General features: G+C 35.9%; 1 protein-coding gene across 1 annotated transcript in view; it reads left to right on the top strand.

The window, feature by feature from the left end:
* The window catches only part of LOC120892317 (broad substrate specificity ATP-binding cassette transporter ABCG2-like), a 46,494-nt gene that overhangs the window by 29,891 nt on the left and 1,396 nt on the right, over positions 1-15,207 (top strand). The window contains exons 9-11 of the mRNA XM_078020734.1: positions 2,742-2,824; positions 8,576-8,665; positions 10,495-10,619. Of these exons, the coding sequence (XP_077876860.1) occupies positions 2,742-2,824; positions 8,576-8,665; positions 10,495-10,619 (298 nt within the window). The remainder of the gene's footprint in view (positions 1-2,741; positions 2,825-8,575; positions 8,666-10,494; positions 10,620-15,207) is intronic.

Below are 15,207 nucleotides of genomic sequence, written 5' to 3'. Positions count from 1 at the left end.
TCTATACTGCTTTCCATATTAGCTGCATAAATTTGTGATCCTAATGTATAAGTGTGCCTTTTTCCCCACATCCTCACCAAGACTTACTGTTGTTTATATTCTTAATAGCTGCCATTCTGACTGGAGTGAGTGGAAATCTTTAGTTTGCATAAGTAATCTTATGCAAATAGTTTTGATTCACATTTTTCTAATTGCTAGTGATGATGAATATTTTTTATATATTTATTGATTGATTGTATATCCTCTTTTGTGAAGTGTCTGTTCAGGTACTTGGCTCATTTATTGATTGGATTATTATTTTTTTTTTGGTGTTAAGGTTTTTGAGTGCTTTATATATCCTAGAGTTAGTGTTCTATCTGATGGGCTTGTAGTAAAGATTTGCTCCAATTCTGTAGGTTCTCTATTCACCTCACTGATTGTTTCTTTTGCTGAGAAGAAGATTTTTAGCTTGAATCCATCCCAATTATGAATTAGTGGTTTTAATTCTTGTGCTATAGGAGTCTTATTAAGAAAGTTGGGGCCTAATACAACATAATGAAGATGTGGCCTGGTTTTTCTTCCAATAGACACAAGATCTCTGGTTTAATTCCTAGGTCCTTGATCCACTTTGAGTTTTATGCATGGTGAGAGATAGGGGTTTAATTTCATTGTGTTACATGTGGAGCTCCAGTTTTCCCAGCACCATTTGTTGAAGAGGCTATCTTTTCTCCAATATATGTTTTTGGCACCTTTGTCTAATATGAGATAGCTATAATTATGTGGGTTTGTCTCTGTGTCCTCTATTCTGTACCATTGGTCTGCCAGTCTGTTTTGGTGCCAATACCATGCTGTTTTGTTACTATTGTTCTGTAGTATAGTTTAAGGTCTGGAATAGTAATACCACCGGCTTCACTCTTCTTGCTAAATATTATGCATTCAATTTTTAATTTTTTTAGTGCAAGCTACAAATATCTATCAATCCATATCTTGAGATGTGTTGTTTAAATACTTCTGGAAAAAGGGAGAATGAATAGTTGAAGAATTCCTCATCTTCATCTGTTTTGAACAGAGACCATTTGTACATATACAAAAAGCTCATAGTTAGGTTCATCTACTCTGTTGTGAAATGTTCAGTTTACTCAATGGCTTTGTTTTTCTTCATGCAAGAAGATACAATACATGTGAACTTCTTAAAAGCATGGAATGATTATGGATTCATCATTTTGTCAATATATTTGAAAACTGGCTAAAAATCACTAAGGAATATCCAAATGATAATATTCAGTCAGTGAAAGAAATGAAGTGTGAATGCAAGAGAAATGAAGGATGCAGAGTGTCTAATTTGAAGTCTGAATATCTTGACAGTTATACAATGGGAAAGCATAGACTCTTGCATAGATGCACATGCTGCATGTTGGTAGAGCCATTAGCATAGATTTTGGAAACTTGATTAGTTGTAATAATGAACTGATTCTGAGGGTCTTAGGGGATACAGCAGGGGAATGGATTCCTACGCCCACCCCAAATTTCTGTATTATTAGCAAAGGACATTTCATTGGTGAAACATTTCACTAATCTTCTTTCCAGAGTCCGGTCTTCACAAATTATTCTTTACAATTCATTGTTCTTTCCTTGCATGTTGCCTGCATTTTTGCCAAGTATCCATTACCAATTAGTTCATGGCTTGATACTGTTGTAATATTGAGATATTTTTTAAAACTTTGATTATTGCAAGATAACTGGTAGGTATTTAGTTTTCTTTACATTCCTATCTCCTGTATTATTATATTTAACTCACATAATTGTAAGAATTCCTTACATAAAATATGTTCTAATGTAACCCTGATCTTTTTCTAACTGAAGCACCTTTAAGAGAGTTTTTATTCTAAGAGGAAATGTAATATTATTCCATTTTCTCTGGGAGGTATATAGACTGAGTAGGTGAAGATGGGTGGGAAAGGCAAAGAATTGGCAGCTCAGGTGTGTCAAGTTATCTGTAAGTCTCATGGGCTGGGAATGAAAGACAAGAAATATGAGCAGAGATGGTAATGGGCGGATTTGGGTAACCCCATCTGGCCAAGTACTTTGGTGACAGTGACAATGCACTTTTCCTGTGCTGGTGGGGATTCCCCACATGTTAGCTAGGTGCATTCCACTTCTTCCTTATCATTCAAAATTCCATTCTTAGAATTTGAATGTGGCATTAAAATTTTATGTATTTCTGTACTTTGCAGTGATGAGGATCAAACCTCAGGTCTGGCACATGGTAGGCAAGCAGTCTATTGCTAAGCTACATCCACAGCCCTGAAATTTCCTTTATTTCTCACAATTAGAGTGAAGTCATCTTGTTTTAATTTGAATCTCTTAAAATTTAAAGCTGTGCACATTCACTGGCATGAAAGTTGAAAATTCAGTTTAAGTCAGCATTCTTATTTTGTTCCCAAAACATCTCCCTCATATGCCTTCCTCACACAGCTACCCTGTATGGTATTTGTGGACAGAGATTGGTAGACACTGGGAAGATTCTTATCTCGTCTAGTCATCTGCTGTCTTGTCCTCTCAGTACCCAAAACACAGAATCCTGACATTCTCAATTTAATTTAGAAAATGTTTTAATAATAACCACTGTCTGATAATTCCCCAGTTACTCTGGCCAATCCATGTAAAAAGTGTGTATTTCAGTGGAGAGATTTGACTAGGTAATAAGTTTTACGTGTAATTGAAATTTTTTCTTTCTAATTTTCATTTTTCTCTTTGAAAAGATAATTGTCACATTGGTTTTGGGACTGGTTACAGGCACCATTATCCTTTTGCTGAGAGATGATTGTACTGAAATCCGAAATAGGTAAGCAAATTTGAATCTCAATTTTGTTTTTTTTTTTTTTTTTGAATTTTATAATTTCTATTTTATTTATTTATTTATTTATTTATTTATTTATTTACTTATATTGGTTGTTCAAAACATTACAAAGCTCTTGACATATCATATTTTATACATTAGATTCAAGTGGGTTATGAACTCCCATTGAATCTCAATTTTGTGAAAATGCTCTTACTTTGATGAAACTAATGAAAATCCATTCAGAATTTGAATTTATGACAATACATGGTAAACATTGCTGTTTTATTATGGGGTAGGATCAGATAGTGTATTGAAATGTGAATGGAAGAGTTAATTTTCGGTTTCACATATGTATGTACGTGTATAAATTACACATCACGGACATATCCTAACCATTTTGAAGTGCACAGTTTAGTGCCAAAATGTCCATTTATGTTGTCACCTGTCAACACCATCCAACTGCCGACCATTTCTTTATCTTCTCAGGTGAAATCTTCAACCCACCTTAGAGTAACTACCCATAATCATCATTGCCACCTCTGCAACCATCTGCAACTTTCTGTCTCTGCATGTGGCCATTCTAGGAAACTTATCAATGTGAAGTCATACAAAACTTGTCTTTTCATGACTGCCTTATTTTCCTCAGCATAAAGTCCTTAAGTTTCTTCCAGTTGAAGCATGGGTTATATTCTTTTTTTAAAGCCAAATAATATATGTGTAGAAACAACATTTTATTTATCCATTAATCCATTGCTGAAAATCAGGGTTGCTTATACCTTTGAGCTCCTATAGTCATGTTGCTATGGGTGGGCACACACTTGTCTGAATCTTTCTTTCAACAGTCATTTGGGGCAGATACCCAGCAGTGGAATTGCTGGGTCATGTGGTAATTTTTTGAATACCTGCCAAAGCCTCTCCTACTGCATTTTACATTCTTAACAGCAATAAAGTTACAATATCTTCTCATTCTCACAAAAACTTACTTTGTTTTCAAATAACAGAGATCCACATGATCTTTGGAGAGATGTTTGTTTTTAGTCCTTTGCCAATTTTTAAGTTGCATTCTTTGGTTTTGGGGTGTTTTGTTGTTGATGATGATTGGAATTCTTTATAGTTATGGATTATTCATTCATTTTCAGATATACGATTTATAAATATTTTATTCTATTTTGTGGGGTTTTTTTGCACTCAGATCATAATGCTTTTTATGCTGAGATGTTTTTGATTTTCAAATATACTTTTGCTCTGATTTTTTGGTGGTTTGTGAGTTTCCTCAATTTTGGTGTTTGTATGACTTGGGAGTGTAAGATGTATGGATGGGAATCAGTTATTCCTAACTCTGTATGGAAAGCACTTATGTTAGTGTCATGCTCCTTTCTAGTTTCAGTCATAATGTGCCCTTAAAACTCTATTCCTGGGTGTCATTTTAAACAGCTGCTCATGTTCTAAACATAGATTATCAACATTCCAGAATTCATGGTTCTCATCACAATTCATGTATACAGAAGCACTTCTCACTAGGCACTGAGCTTCATGCTTGACATCTGTGGCTAATGTTAACTCACAAGGGCCAGAGAAGTGGGTGGTCTCACCCCCATTTTACTGTTGAGAACTGTGGAGCTTGGTCTTTGTCCCAGATGCTGATGCTGATCCAAATAATGAGATGGTGTTTTGTTTGATGTTTTGTTTTGTTTTTGTTTTTGTACTGGAAATTGAACCCAAGAATTGAAGGACATGACAACCATCCTGGGGGAGAAACAGTGTTAATCTTGATCCCCACAGGTAGGGAAGGAGGAAAGGAAAAGACTAAGGAAAAAAAAAAAGGAAGATATGTCAGTTTTTAAAAAAGCCTCCTGTGTTTCAGCAGCAAGATGCATACCAAAAGCCTGAAGTGAACTCTGGATACAGGCAAATTGTTTTTGAATGAAAAATAACCATAAAAATTCTTTATTTCAATTTATTTATTAAAGTGAATTTTCCTTTTTGTTGAAGTAGATGGTGTTTTCTTACAAAAAGATGACTATTACAGCTGTTTTCCAGAGTTAAGTCACTTTTTTACCTTCTTCAGGAAGAGATCTCTGGATTTGTTTTTTGGTTTTGTTTTTTTTTTTTTTTTACAACTGTTAGTGTCTGTACCCTGTGTATATGCTATTTCTTAACAAAGCTCAGCAAAATCACAGGGTTTTGAGGCCATGAAACATGTATACTGTGCAGCAAGAAGACTGTGTTGAGGAATCTGTCATCAACTGCAGTTTGAAAGAAGTGAAAACCTGACCATCACAGCTTTAGGTCAAAAACTTCAGAGAAATTCATGAGTGTAGTTGTTTCTTCAGATGTTTTCTGGAGAAATTGGACACTAACATTATTTTAATTTGCATTTTTTACTATCATTACCTACGTTTTTAGAATATTTGGACTATGTGAGAGTAGCCTCTGTGTGTATGGTTCATTTACCTCTGCTTTGGATGATCAGGTGATTAGTGATGACTGTTTGGGTAAGAAAATGAAGTCTTAGCTTCTTTGGAACCAGGGGGTTAGAACTTTCTTTGGGCAGGAATATCCATCCTTCATTTGACATTGCTGTGAAGGCCAGTGGTTTACGACTGTTCTTGGAATCAAGTGGTATCTTAGCAATTCCTCTTACCTATGTAACTGAGGAACTGGGTTTGAATCCTGTGTAGAGCGTGAGCCACTTTGACTTTCTAGCCTTAATGTGTTGTTTCGACAGGTAAACAAATTAGGAAAATGATGTTTTTTTTAAAAAAAAAAAAATGGATCTATTAATCCCACTTCAGGGTGTTCACACAAAATATTTGAAGTCAATTAGTTGAAGAGGGATCTGTGCTCCCGTGTTCATTGTAGCCCTGTGCACAACAGTCAATTTGGACATCAATCTAAGTGTCTGACAGCTAACAAACAGATAAGGAAAATGGGTGAATGCCCCAGGGAATGCTGTTCAGCCACAGGAAAAGGAATTTTACCATTTGTGACACCATAGACAAAATTGAGAACGTTATCCTAAGTAAAACGATCCAGACTGAGAAAGACAAAAGCCACATGTTCTTGCTTATATGTAAATTCTGACACTTTTAGTCTTTTAAAGACAGAGTAGAATGGTGTATGCCAGAATGGTGTATGTGAAGGTCAAAGGTACAAATCTCAGGAAGGCAGGAAGAATAGGATCTGCTTTTTATTGAGATACATTGAACAGGGTGGTGAATGCAGTACATAATAGTGTAGAATTCAAAATTGCTGAGCATAAACTCCAAATGTTCTCACCATAAAAATGATGAAAATTAAAGTATATGAACTTTAAAAGTAATGGATCTCCATAATAGACTCATTTAATTATTCTTTGACACTTTACTATCTAGGGATGTTTTTTTCTCAGTCCTTTTCATTTTTTGAGACAGAGTCTCATTAAGTTGATTTGGGCCTCCCTAAATAGCTGAGGTTGGCCTTAAACTTGTGATCTTCCTGATGCAGCCTCCTGAGTGCCTGAGAATACAGGTATAAGCCACCATACCCAACTAGCATTGAATTCTTGAAGGATAACTTCACTTTGTGCCCCACAAATGTATGAGTATAGTTTGTCAATTTACAAATAAAAATAAATCTGATCTTTATTTATACATGGCACATGAATTGCCACCTTAAAAATCATTGAGTGCATTAAACATTTTTTATATTAAAACCTGTTTATTATGAAGTAAATCATCTTCTGTCTTAGAAAGGATTTTACTGTTTTCTTTTTCAGAATTATGAATATTACTGTATCGTTAAATGTGAGAAAAAATTTAATTGAATTTTTCTTCTATTCCATTGTTTCCCCATGGACCTTCAGCTTGATATTAGGTTTACTATGTACTAAAACTTATTTGGCCATTTGTCTCTTGCACCTGACTATTTTCCATTCTTTTTAATTATTGATGAATTTTCATATTTAAAACAGCCTGCACTCTTAGTTCTTCATTTCTTAGGTGTGATAAATATCTCTCTAGAGAAGCCAGGCTGCACCATAATTTTCTGTTGATGAGAGGCTGTTGTAGAAAAGGATGGACTTAAGTGGGTGGTTTGAGGTGATGTAGAGTGTTTATTTAAATTAAAAGTACACATTCACACCCATATCTGAATGAAGTAAAGTGTACTTACTGCTTGTAGGGAGGATAGCTGTTTTATAACATGGATATAGTCTGGGAAAGCGTGATGATGTATAGGTTTCAAATAAACATTCTCATGTGCATGAATAAAAAATTTTCTATAAACTCTTTAAGGCAGTTGGAATTGTTCACTTGTGTTTACATTTGGAAAACTTTCTCTTGTTTTTAAGTAATTTAAATGATGTACATATATCCTCTCTTTACATGTTTATAGTAATATCAGTTTAGGTGTCTGATTAGGCAGGGAAGCCCATGTTTTAAGGATGTTGACAAACTCCCATGAAATCCTTATTTCACTTGAAATATAAACTAGCCGAACACTTTTCTTGCTAATCCTCAATTATTTTACTGATATACATATTAACAGTCTTCACACCGGTGGTCAAATTGATTTTTATTATGAATAAACATCAGTTTGATATTTTTATCACTTTGGAACCCCATAGGAAGGTGGTTGTTCCAAATCAAGGATGGTGTCCAGGCTTTCTTGTGGTCTTGTGTAGTTCTGGCATTTTCTTTCCACATGCCTTTACTCTTTTGTTACTTCACTTCAAAACCAAATTTAATTGAATACCTTAACCCTTTGGAGCTCTATTTAACTTAAAGTTTCTCTTCATACATTAGGAATGATACTCGGGATTTTGTGAGTTAAATTCAAGGTGAAAGTATTTTATAACCTAAGTATTAGCACAGGCTGTCATAGCAATGCACCAGACTCGGGGACTTACAGGACAAAACTTTGTTTTGTTTCAGTTGTAGATCCTGGGAGTTTGGGTTCAGAGCTCCCTTCCAGCAGTAGGTTCCTGAGAGGGTCCAGATCTGCCTATAGATGGCGCCATCACCCTGCATCTCTCATGGCATAGAGTTTCTGGGGTTTCTTGCTCTTACCAGGGCACTGGTCCCATCATGGGAACTCCACTCTCATGACCTTGCCTAAACCTCATTACTTAAGTTACCAATCTCAAAAAAACAAGTGCCAAATGTTTTCTTTGACATAATGTAACTGACTTATAGTGGGGTAGGGATGAGAGAATGGGAGGAATAGATGAACTCTAGATAGGGCAGAGGGGTGGGAGGGGAAGGGAGGGGACATAGGATTAGAAATGATGGTGAATGTGATGAACATCATTATCCAAAGTACATGTGTGAAGATATGGATTGGTGTGAACATACTTTATATACAACCAGAGGTATGAAAAATTGTGGTCTATATGTGTAATACGAATTGTAATGCATTCCACTGTCATTTCTTTACAAAATAAATTTAAAAATAAAATTTAAAAATGTACCTCTCAGTACTATTGCATTGGAGGTTATTTCTTTATCATATGAATTGTAGTGAATACAAGTCAGTGCACAGCAGTCCACACAGAAATTTCAATATGTACTATAGTGTGGAGTAACCAGGGCACCACTGAGGACACTCAGGGAAAGCCCTGATGTAGTGATGCTTTCTTATCTGTTTAAATGAAAAAGTTCCACTTTTTTAATGTCTTTGATTTTACATTAATTCTAGAAGGAGTTCTGAGGGAAGAAACCAACCTAAGAGCTCTGATTTGACTGAGCTGCTTTTATTCCCATTTTCTCTTGACAGAGCACTGATGCTCTTCTTCCTGATGGTCTACCTGTGTCGCAGAAGAAGATTGGCAGTGGATCTCTTCACGATCCAGAAGAAGCGGTTTGTGTGAGTTGGACTCTGTTCAGGGAAGGGGCATTGCAGCCTGGTGGGCAAACTGGTCACATCCAGAATTGGGCCAAGGATTTCATAATGGGGATAACTGGAAAATTTATTTTCTTCTCATTTCTTTCCCATATCTTATGTTTAAAATTGTCATATTTAAATTGTGTCTATCTTGTACAACACAAGCTTTTACCAATATTATTTGAGAAAAAACAGTCTTCAATTGAGTGGAAAATCAAGAGCATATGAGGTCTGCTACTAAGGGAAAAAATATCAAGGTTTGGGTGTGGTCAGCAAGTCCCCATTTTGCAGAGAAAGTAAGGAATAAAAGGGTTGAGAATTGTCTTTGGTTTTGAGAAAGTAATAGATCATAAAGTCCCTCTCTAGGAAAATTCAGGAGTTTTGGTAGATATTTAAGTGTTAAGTATCAAATTGGAGATGGGATATGAAGTTTACAAAGTATGTGGCCAAGCGCAGCCCTGAGTGGATCAAAGAATGGAGAGAGCCAGAGGGCAGCCTTACAGGAAAGAGCAGGATGGTTTTGTTCATTGTAGTTTTCAAAGATGGAGGAGATTTGCCCGTGCCTACATGCCCAGGAGTGGGATCACCACAGAGGGAAGGAATGAAGGTAGTGATGAAAGAGCTTGGAATTTGGAAAGAGAGGCATTAGGAATAGCAAAGATTAAGGTTTGGTATCTGACAAGGGTATCTTGTTGAAAGGCATGATCATTTTCTTGCTTCAACATTAGAATAGATTTGAAAAGAGGTTTTAGGATCTTCATCTATGGTGGATAGAGATGATTCTTTTGTTCTTTTACTGTTTGCTTAATTTATACTGATATTGTCACAATTAATATTCACAAGTACACAGGAAGCTACACCAGCTGTACTCATCCCTTCTTTTCTTCATGGATCAAAGCTATGGATGGAGACTCTCTTTGTCATGAGTATAACAAGTTCACCTTCATATTCACTGGTGGGAGGAAGAAAAGCTTCTTTTTTGGAGGGGAGGGGTACTGGGGAGTGAATTCAAAGGCTTTTGACCACTGAGCCACCTCCCCATGCCCATTTTGTGTTTTATTTAGAGACAGAGTCTCACTGAGTTGCTTAGCACCTCTCTTTTGCTGAGGGTGGCTTTAAACTTGCAATCCTTCTGTATCAACTCGAGGGCCTCTGGGATTACAGGCATGCACCTAGTGCCAAGCCAAGCCAGAAAAGCCTCTTTTACCAAGCCTCTATTACCACTGATATTAGCCCTTTCCAGTGAGCTAGCCTCAGAGCAAAAGCAGAGGCTCCGAGGAGAATGAGGAAATGCAGACTCTGTGTTTCTGGAGGGGTGATGTGGGGCCAGAGGGGATAGAAGCAGGAAGAGTGCTGCCATGAGAGAGGTTCATAGTATGGGGCTGATGTCCCAGAGAGGATTCACCTGCAATGGGGAAGGTCATGGGGGGATGAGCACAGAGCTTGTGGGCAGGTGCAGGGTTAGACCTGGTGGCAGCAGGAGTCTGAACAGCATCTTATCTGGACTGTGCCTTTTTATTTTATTTTATTTTATTTTTTCTCTTTTTTTTATTGGTTGTTCACAACATTACAAAGCTCTTGAAATATCATATTTCATACATTAGATTCAAGTGGGTTATGAACTCCCAATTTTTACCCCAAATACAGATTGCAGAATCACACCGGTTACACATCCACAATTTTACATAATGCCCTATTACTAACTGTTGTATTCTGCTACCTTTTCTATCCTCTACTATCCCCCCTCCCCTCCCCTGGCTGTGCCTTTTTAAACTAACCTGGCATGTGTGGTGTATATTTTTATTCTATAGGCATGAGTCCATCAGTGGGTATTACAGAGTGTCATCTTATTTCTTTGGAAGTCTTTTGCTTGATTTACTACTCGAGATGATATTGACAAGTTTTATATTTATTTATACACTATACTTTATGGCTGGTAAGTAACACGACAAAGAGAATGTGTCTTTACTTTTGGATATGTGGAGAAGTTAACTTCTGTTTGCAAACGTGTATTTTGTTCCCCAAATGGCAAAGCAATCTATAAGGGAGAAAGCATGTGTCTATTGAGTACTTTATAAATAGCTCGTTAATGCGGACACTCTTTTCTAGACTTTTCCCAACTGAACTATTAAAAATACTTATAAAATGGTAATTTACCTATCACCATTTATAAAAGTATACAGATGCCGTGTGTTTTACACAAATATGGTCCAAATTTATAAAATTATTTGAAACTGTATTAGAGGAGCCAGGATATTTATTGCCTTTTTCTACGTTTTTTTTCTCTCTCTGTATATATTTCAATATAGAGATAAAATATCAATAGGAAGTGTTACGTCTAATATCTGTAGAGACATATAGAGAGAGATAAGAAATCATTATACACTTATATTCTCTTCATGTTTACTTTTCTAATTAGATAAAGATGATGACTTCGGGGTTCATTGATTTAATGAAATTACTTGTTTGATGAAGTGGACAATATCATTTGTGAATTATACTCTGGGTTTACCCTAGACTCATTGAGTTATCATTTCCATAATTTTCACTGATACACACATACAAACACATACATTCACACACAACAAAAGTTTCTTTAACAACCCACTATAGAGTTTGAATCATTGATGGAGCTTAAACTTTCCAGTTTAGAAATATATGTATGTGATAAGAATTATTCATGGAATCTGGAGCCCTGAACTCCTATCAGTGTTTTTGCAGTTGTTCCCAAATCTTCAGATCATATGACACAAAGCATTAGCTCATGATAATTATAAACTACTTTAAGAACTTAACAGCCCTATTCGCAATCACAGTCATGTGGCAATTTGTCTATGAGGACTTAGTGATACCCCCTCTTAGTTATATGGAGGCAAATAATGAAATTGGTGACCCAGGGTGTTAGGACAAAGGATGATTATTTTTGTTCTTTTACTGTTTGCTTAATATTATACTGATATTTGCGTAATAAATATTACCAAGTACACAGGGAGCTCTACCAGCTGGACTCATCCTTCTTTTCTTTAAGGATCAAAGCCACGGATGGAGACTTTCTTTGTCATGACCTTTACCCTCCTTATTTTTGGTTTTTCATCCATTTCCATGACCCTGGCTCTAGCAGCAGGTTATAGCAAAGTCTCTATACAAGGAAATGTTGTGGACACTTATTTTACATTTATGCTGGTGAGTGTGATCTGTGCTTCTCTGGGTCAGAATTTTTCTCCTTGTTTGTCCCTTCACCTTCTGTCATGTAAAACCAGCTTTGAGGATTGTGGGGTGGGCCTCTGATGCTTCAAGGAGATTATATATTGAAATACAGTTTACATTAGAGAATGTGCAACTTTTCTTCTTCCTCTTATCCAGTCTTTTTTGCCAGTTTCTAATGTAGTTACTTAACTTTGGCTCCATGTACTTACTAATGAGCTTTTGAAAGGGACTTCTTGGTGACATATAAAACCTTCATAGGTTGGGACTTCAAAACCCAGAAAAATAGGCTGATTCCCTCACAAAAAAACATAGCTCTCTGCCTGCCTTTCATGCTGGTGTTAGAGAACTGCCAGCTGTGTAAGCAGCAGATGTGGTTTGGTTGGATTCACTACTCCCCAAGGTGAAAGTCAAGCTCCCTGAGAAGTGTATTAGGGGGGTCTAGCCAGATGCCTCTTGCATTTTTAAAACATTTTAAAATTTATTGGAAAATTCTAAAGTCGATAGTATTAGGTCACCTGTTGTATGGGTTACTGAGAATCTCTTACATTAATATATTTCTGTTTTATGCTTTTAAAAAAGTTGCTTAATATATCATGCTCCTAAATCTTGCCCTCACTTAGATGAATCAACAGATAAACTGAACAAATTATCAAATTCCCTCCACTGCTGTCATAATATTGGGGTTCATTTGGGTTTAACCATTCCAGCATAGTTTAGCACACACTATTGCCAAAGTTGAGTTCTTCTGTTTCTGAATTTGGAGATGAATATGAATATGAATATCATTAAAAAAGTGATGTCTTGTTTTTATATCATCTACTGTAACAAAAATGTACTTCAATAAAATAAGATGTTTTGTTTTATTTGATACTCGATTGATTTTTTTATTTAAAGGTTTCCATGTAGAATTTTAAAAGCTAGTCATGAAATTGCATTTCATTCAGGATTGCCATATTATGTATCAGGCACTTGTTAGGTCAATTCTGATATGCGCAGGTACACAAACACTATCATTGCTATGCATATCCCAACATACCCTGTACAAGTTAGGACAAGTATTATGTGGATTCCTTAGCAGTCCCTCTAGTTCATCTCCAGCATTCCTTCCTGAGTCAGCATTACAATACTGCTTTTTCATAGTTTTAAATTAAGAGATTCACTATGTATTCTGCTGTACTACACTGCATTCTGCTGTTTATCAGTTCTAGGCTTTGGGTAACCTGAAACCTGTAATTCTGAAGCCCAAACTATTATTAACATCATGGATACAACATGAAAACTTTGTAAATAACAACACTTATTGAAGTATGGAAGTAGAGAGGGATATGTGTTGCTCAGGAATGTTCTGTATATGTTTCTAGATTTCTAAGATTTTTAGGGGTAACACATGGTAGAGATATAATTAGAATATTGAGTACAGTCAGCCCTTCAAATACATACTTTATGGATTATAAGATGCAATTGACTACAAACAAAACTTACAAAACAAGTACTGTGTCTGCATAATTTTTCTTTTTTATTCATTATTCTCTAAACTATTTAGTATGTATAAGCTATATGTCTATGGTATAAAATACATACATAGCATTTCTATGCTACTAGGTATTATAAGAAATATGGAGCTAATTTAAAATCAAAGGATATATATACATTTAAATATGAAGAATTTATTTGGAATTACACACAAATACTATGCTGTTGTGAAATAAAGGGCCTTGGGTATCTGCAGATTTGGGTATCTGTATGCATGTGTCCTGGAGTTGATCTCCCTTGCATACCAAGAGAAAAGTATACTTCTTAATCTTCCATTGTGTACTGGTACAGAGGAAGTTAAGTACAAAGTATTGACAATAAGGATCTTTCAAATAAATGGAATATATAATATAGATGTTAGTATATTTTTATTAACTTAAAACCATGAACATCCTTTGCCAGGCAGAGGTTTACACATGTAAAGGAAGGTTAATGTTTAGAATAAGTGCAAAGGATTTCAAGAGTTCTTCCCAGCAGTAATGTGGAGAAGTTTCTAGAGATCTCAAAAGGTATCTTCTGAATAATTTTTCCTGAAATCTCTGGACTCTTCTAATTCATAGTTTTGTTCTGTGCAGATTCTTTCAGGTGTGTCTTTGTATTTTGGAACCAGAAGATCTCAGTTTCCCTGGCTTCAGTACTTCAGCATTCCATATTATGGCTTTATGGTAAGCTGTCCTTACTACACCTGTGAGTGTTTCTCCAAGATGGGAACAGTGAAAATAAAACCCAGCTTTCCCTGCTATGACCTGTGGACACCTCCCACCCAGGAATGTCCTTTCAGGAGCAGTGAATGAGGATTTCCTAATAGACTTCATTAGCACAAGGTCAGGGCATCATCTGTGGTTTCCTTCTATCATCCTGTTGTTTGAGGGTGAGGAAGGGTGGGCAGAGTAAATCTCATAGTAAAGCAGAAATAATCATGTGAAATATTGTTTGCATTCAACAAGGAAATGAGAAGATGGGAGACTAGAATAGTAGATCATGTTGAAAGGGAAATTATAAGAGGAACAAAGGTTATATAACACTCAGCCCTATTGGCTCTAGCAAGCTAACCAACTCCAAAGAAAACAGTGTCTTAATACAGTGTAACCAAGATTCTACCACCTATCATTCATTGTAAGTGCTTTTATTGAAAAGGAGAAGTGTCATTAAAATAAGTCTTCAATATTCAATGACCAACAATGTATCATTTTACTTATAAAGCTGTAGAGGTCACAGGGAGAGAAGATGGAAGAGGCTATGGGGTCATCTAACAAGGGGTCTTTCTTCTTGGTTAATTGAAAACATCATCCCAACTCTGGACCTCTTGATTCATAACTTTAATCACTTTACCATGACAGACTGTGAATATGAAGCTTGGTTTGTCTTTTAAATATCATGTTTAGCTCAATAAGCCAATCCCCCCAAACCAAAAGCTGACTGTTCTGTCTGATATGTGGATGCTAACCCACAAGGGAGAGTGGGGAGGGGAAGAATAGTAGTCCATTGGATTAGACAAAGGGAAGCTAAGAGAAGAGAGGGAGAGGGGATAGGAAGGACAATAGAAATAATTGGACCTAACTTCCCTAGCCTTGTATTTGAGTACATGACCAGTGTAACTCTGCATCATGTACAACCACAAGAATAGGATGCTAATTAGAATAAGTTATACTCCATGTATTTATAATATATCAAAATACATTCTACTGTCATATATAAAGCTAAAAAGAAGAAATAAAAAAGACTAGTAAAGATTAAGCTTGAGGATTTCATTGTGATAATTCTTTGGAAAGTTTTTGAAATTT

The sequence above is a fragment of the Ictidomys tridecemlineatus genome, chromosome 9 (genome assembly GCF_052094955.1).
Source record: "Ictidomys tridecemlineatus isolate mIctTri1 chromosome 9, mIctTri1.hap1, whole genome shotgun sequence".
NCBI classification, from domain to species: Eukaryota; Metazoa; Chordata; class Mammalia; order Rodentia; family Sciuridae; genus Ictidomys; species Ictidomys tridecemlineatus.
The sequence above is the reverse complement of the archived record's forward strand: the minus strand, read 5'-3'. Positions and strand labels throughout refer to the sequence as shown.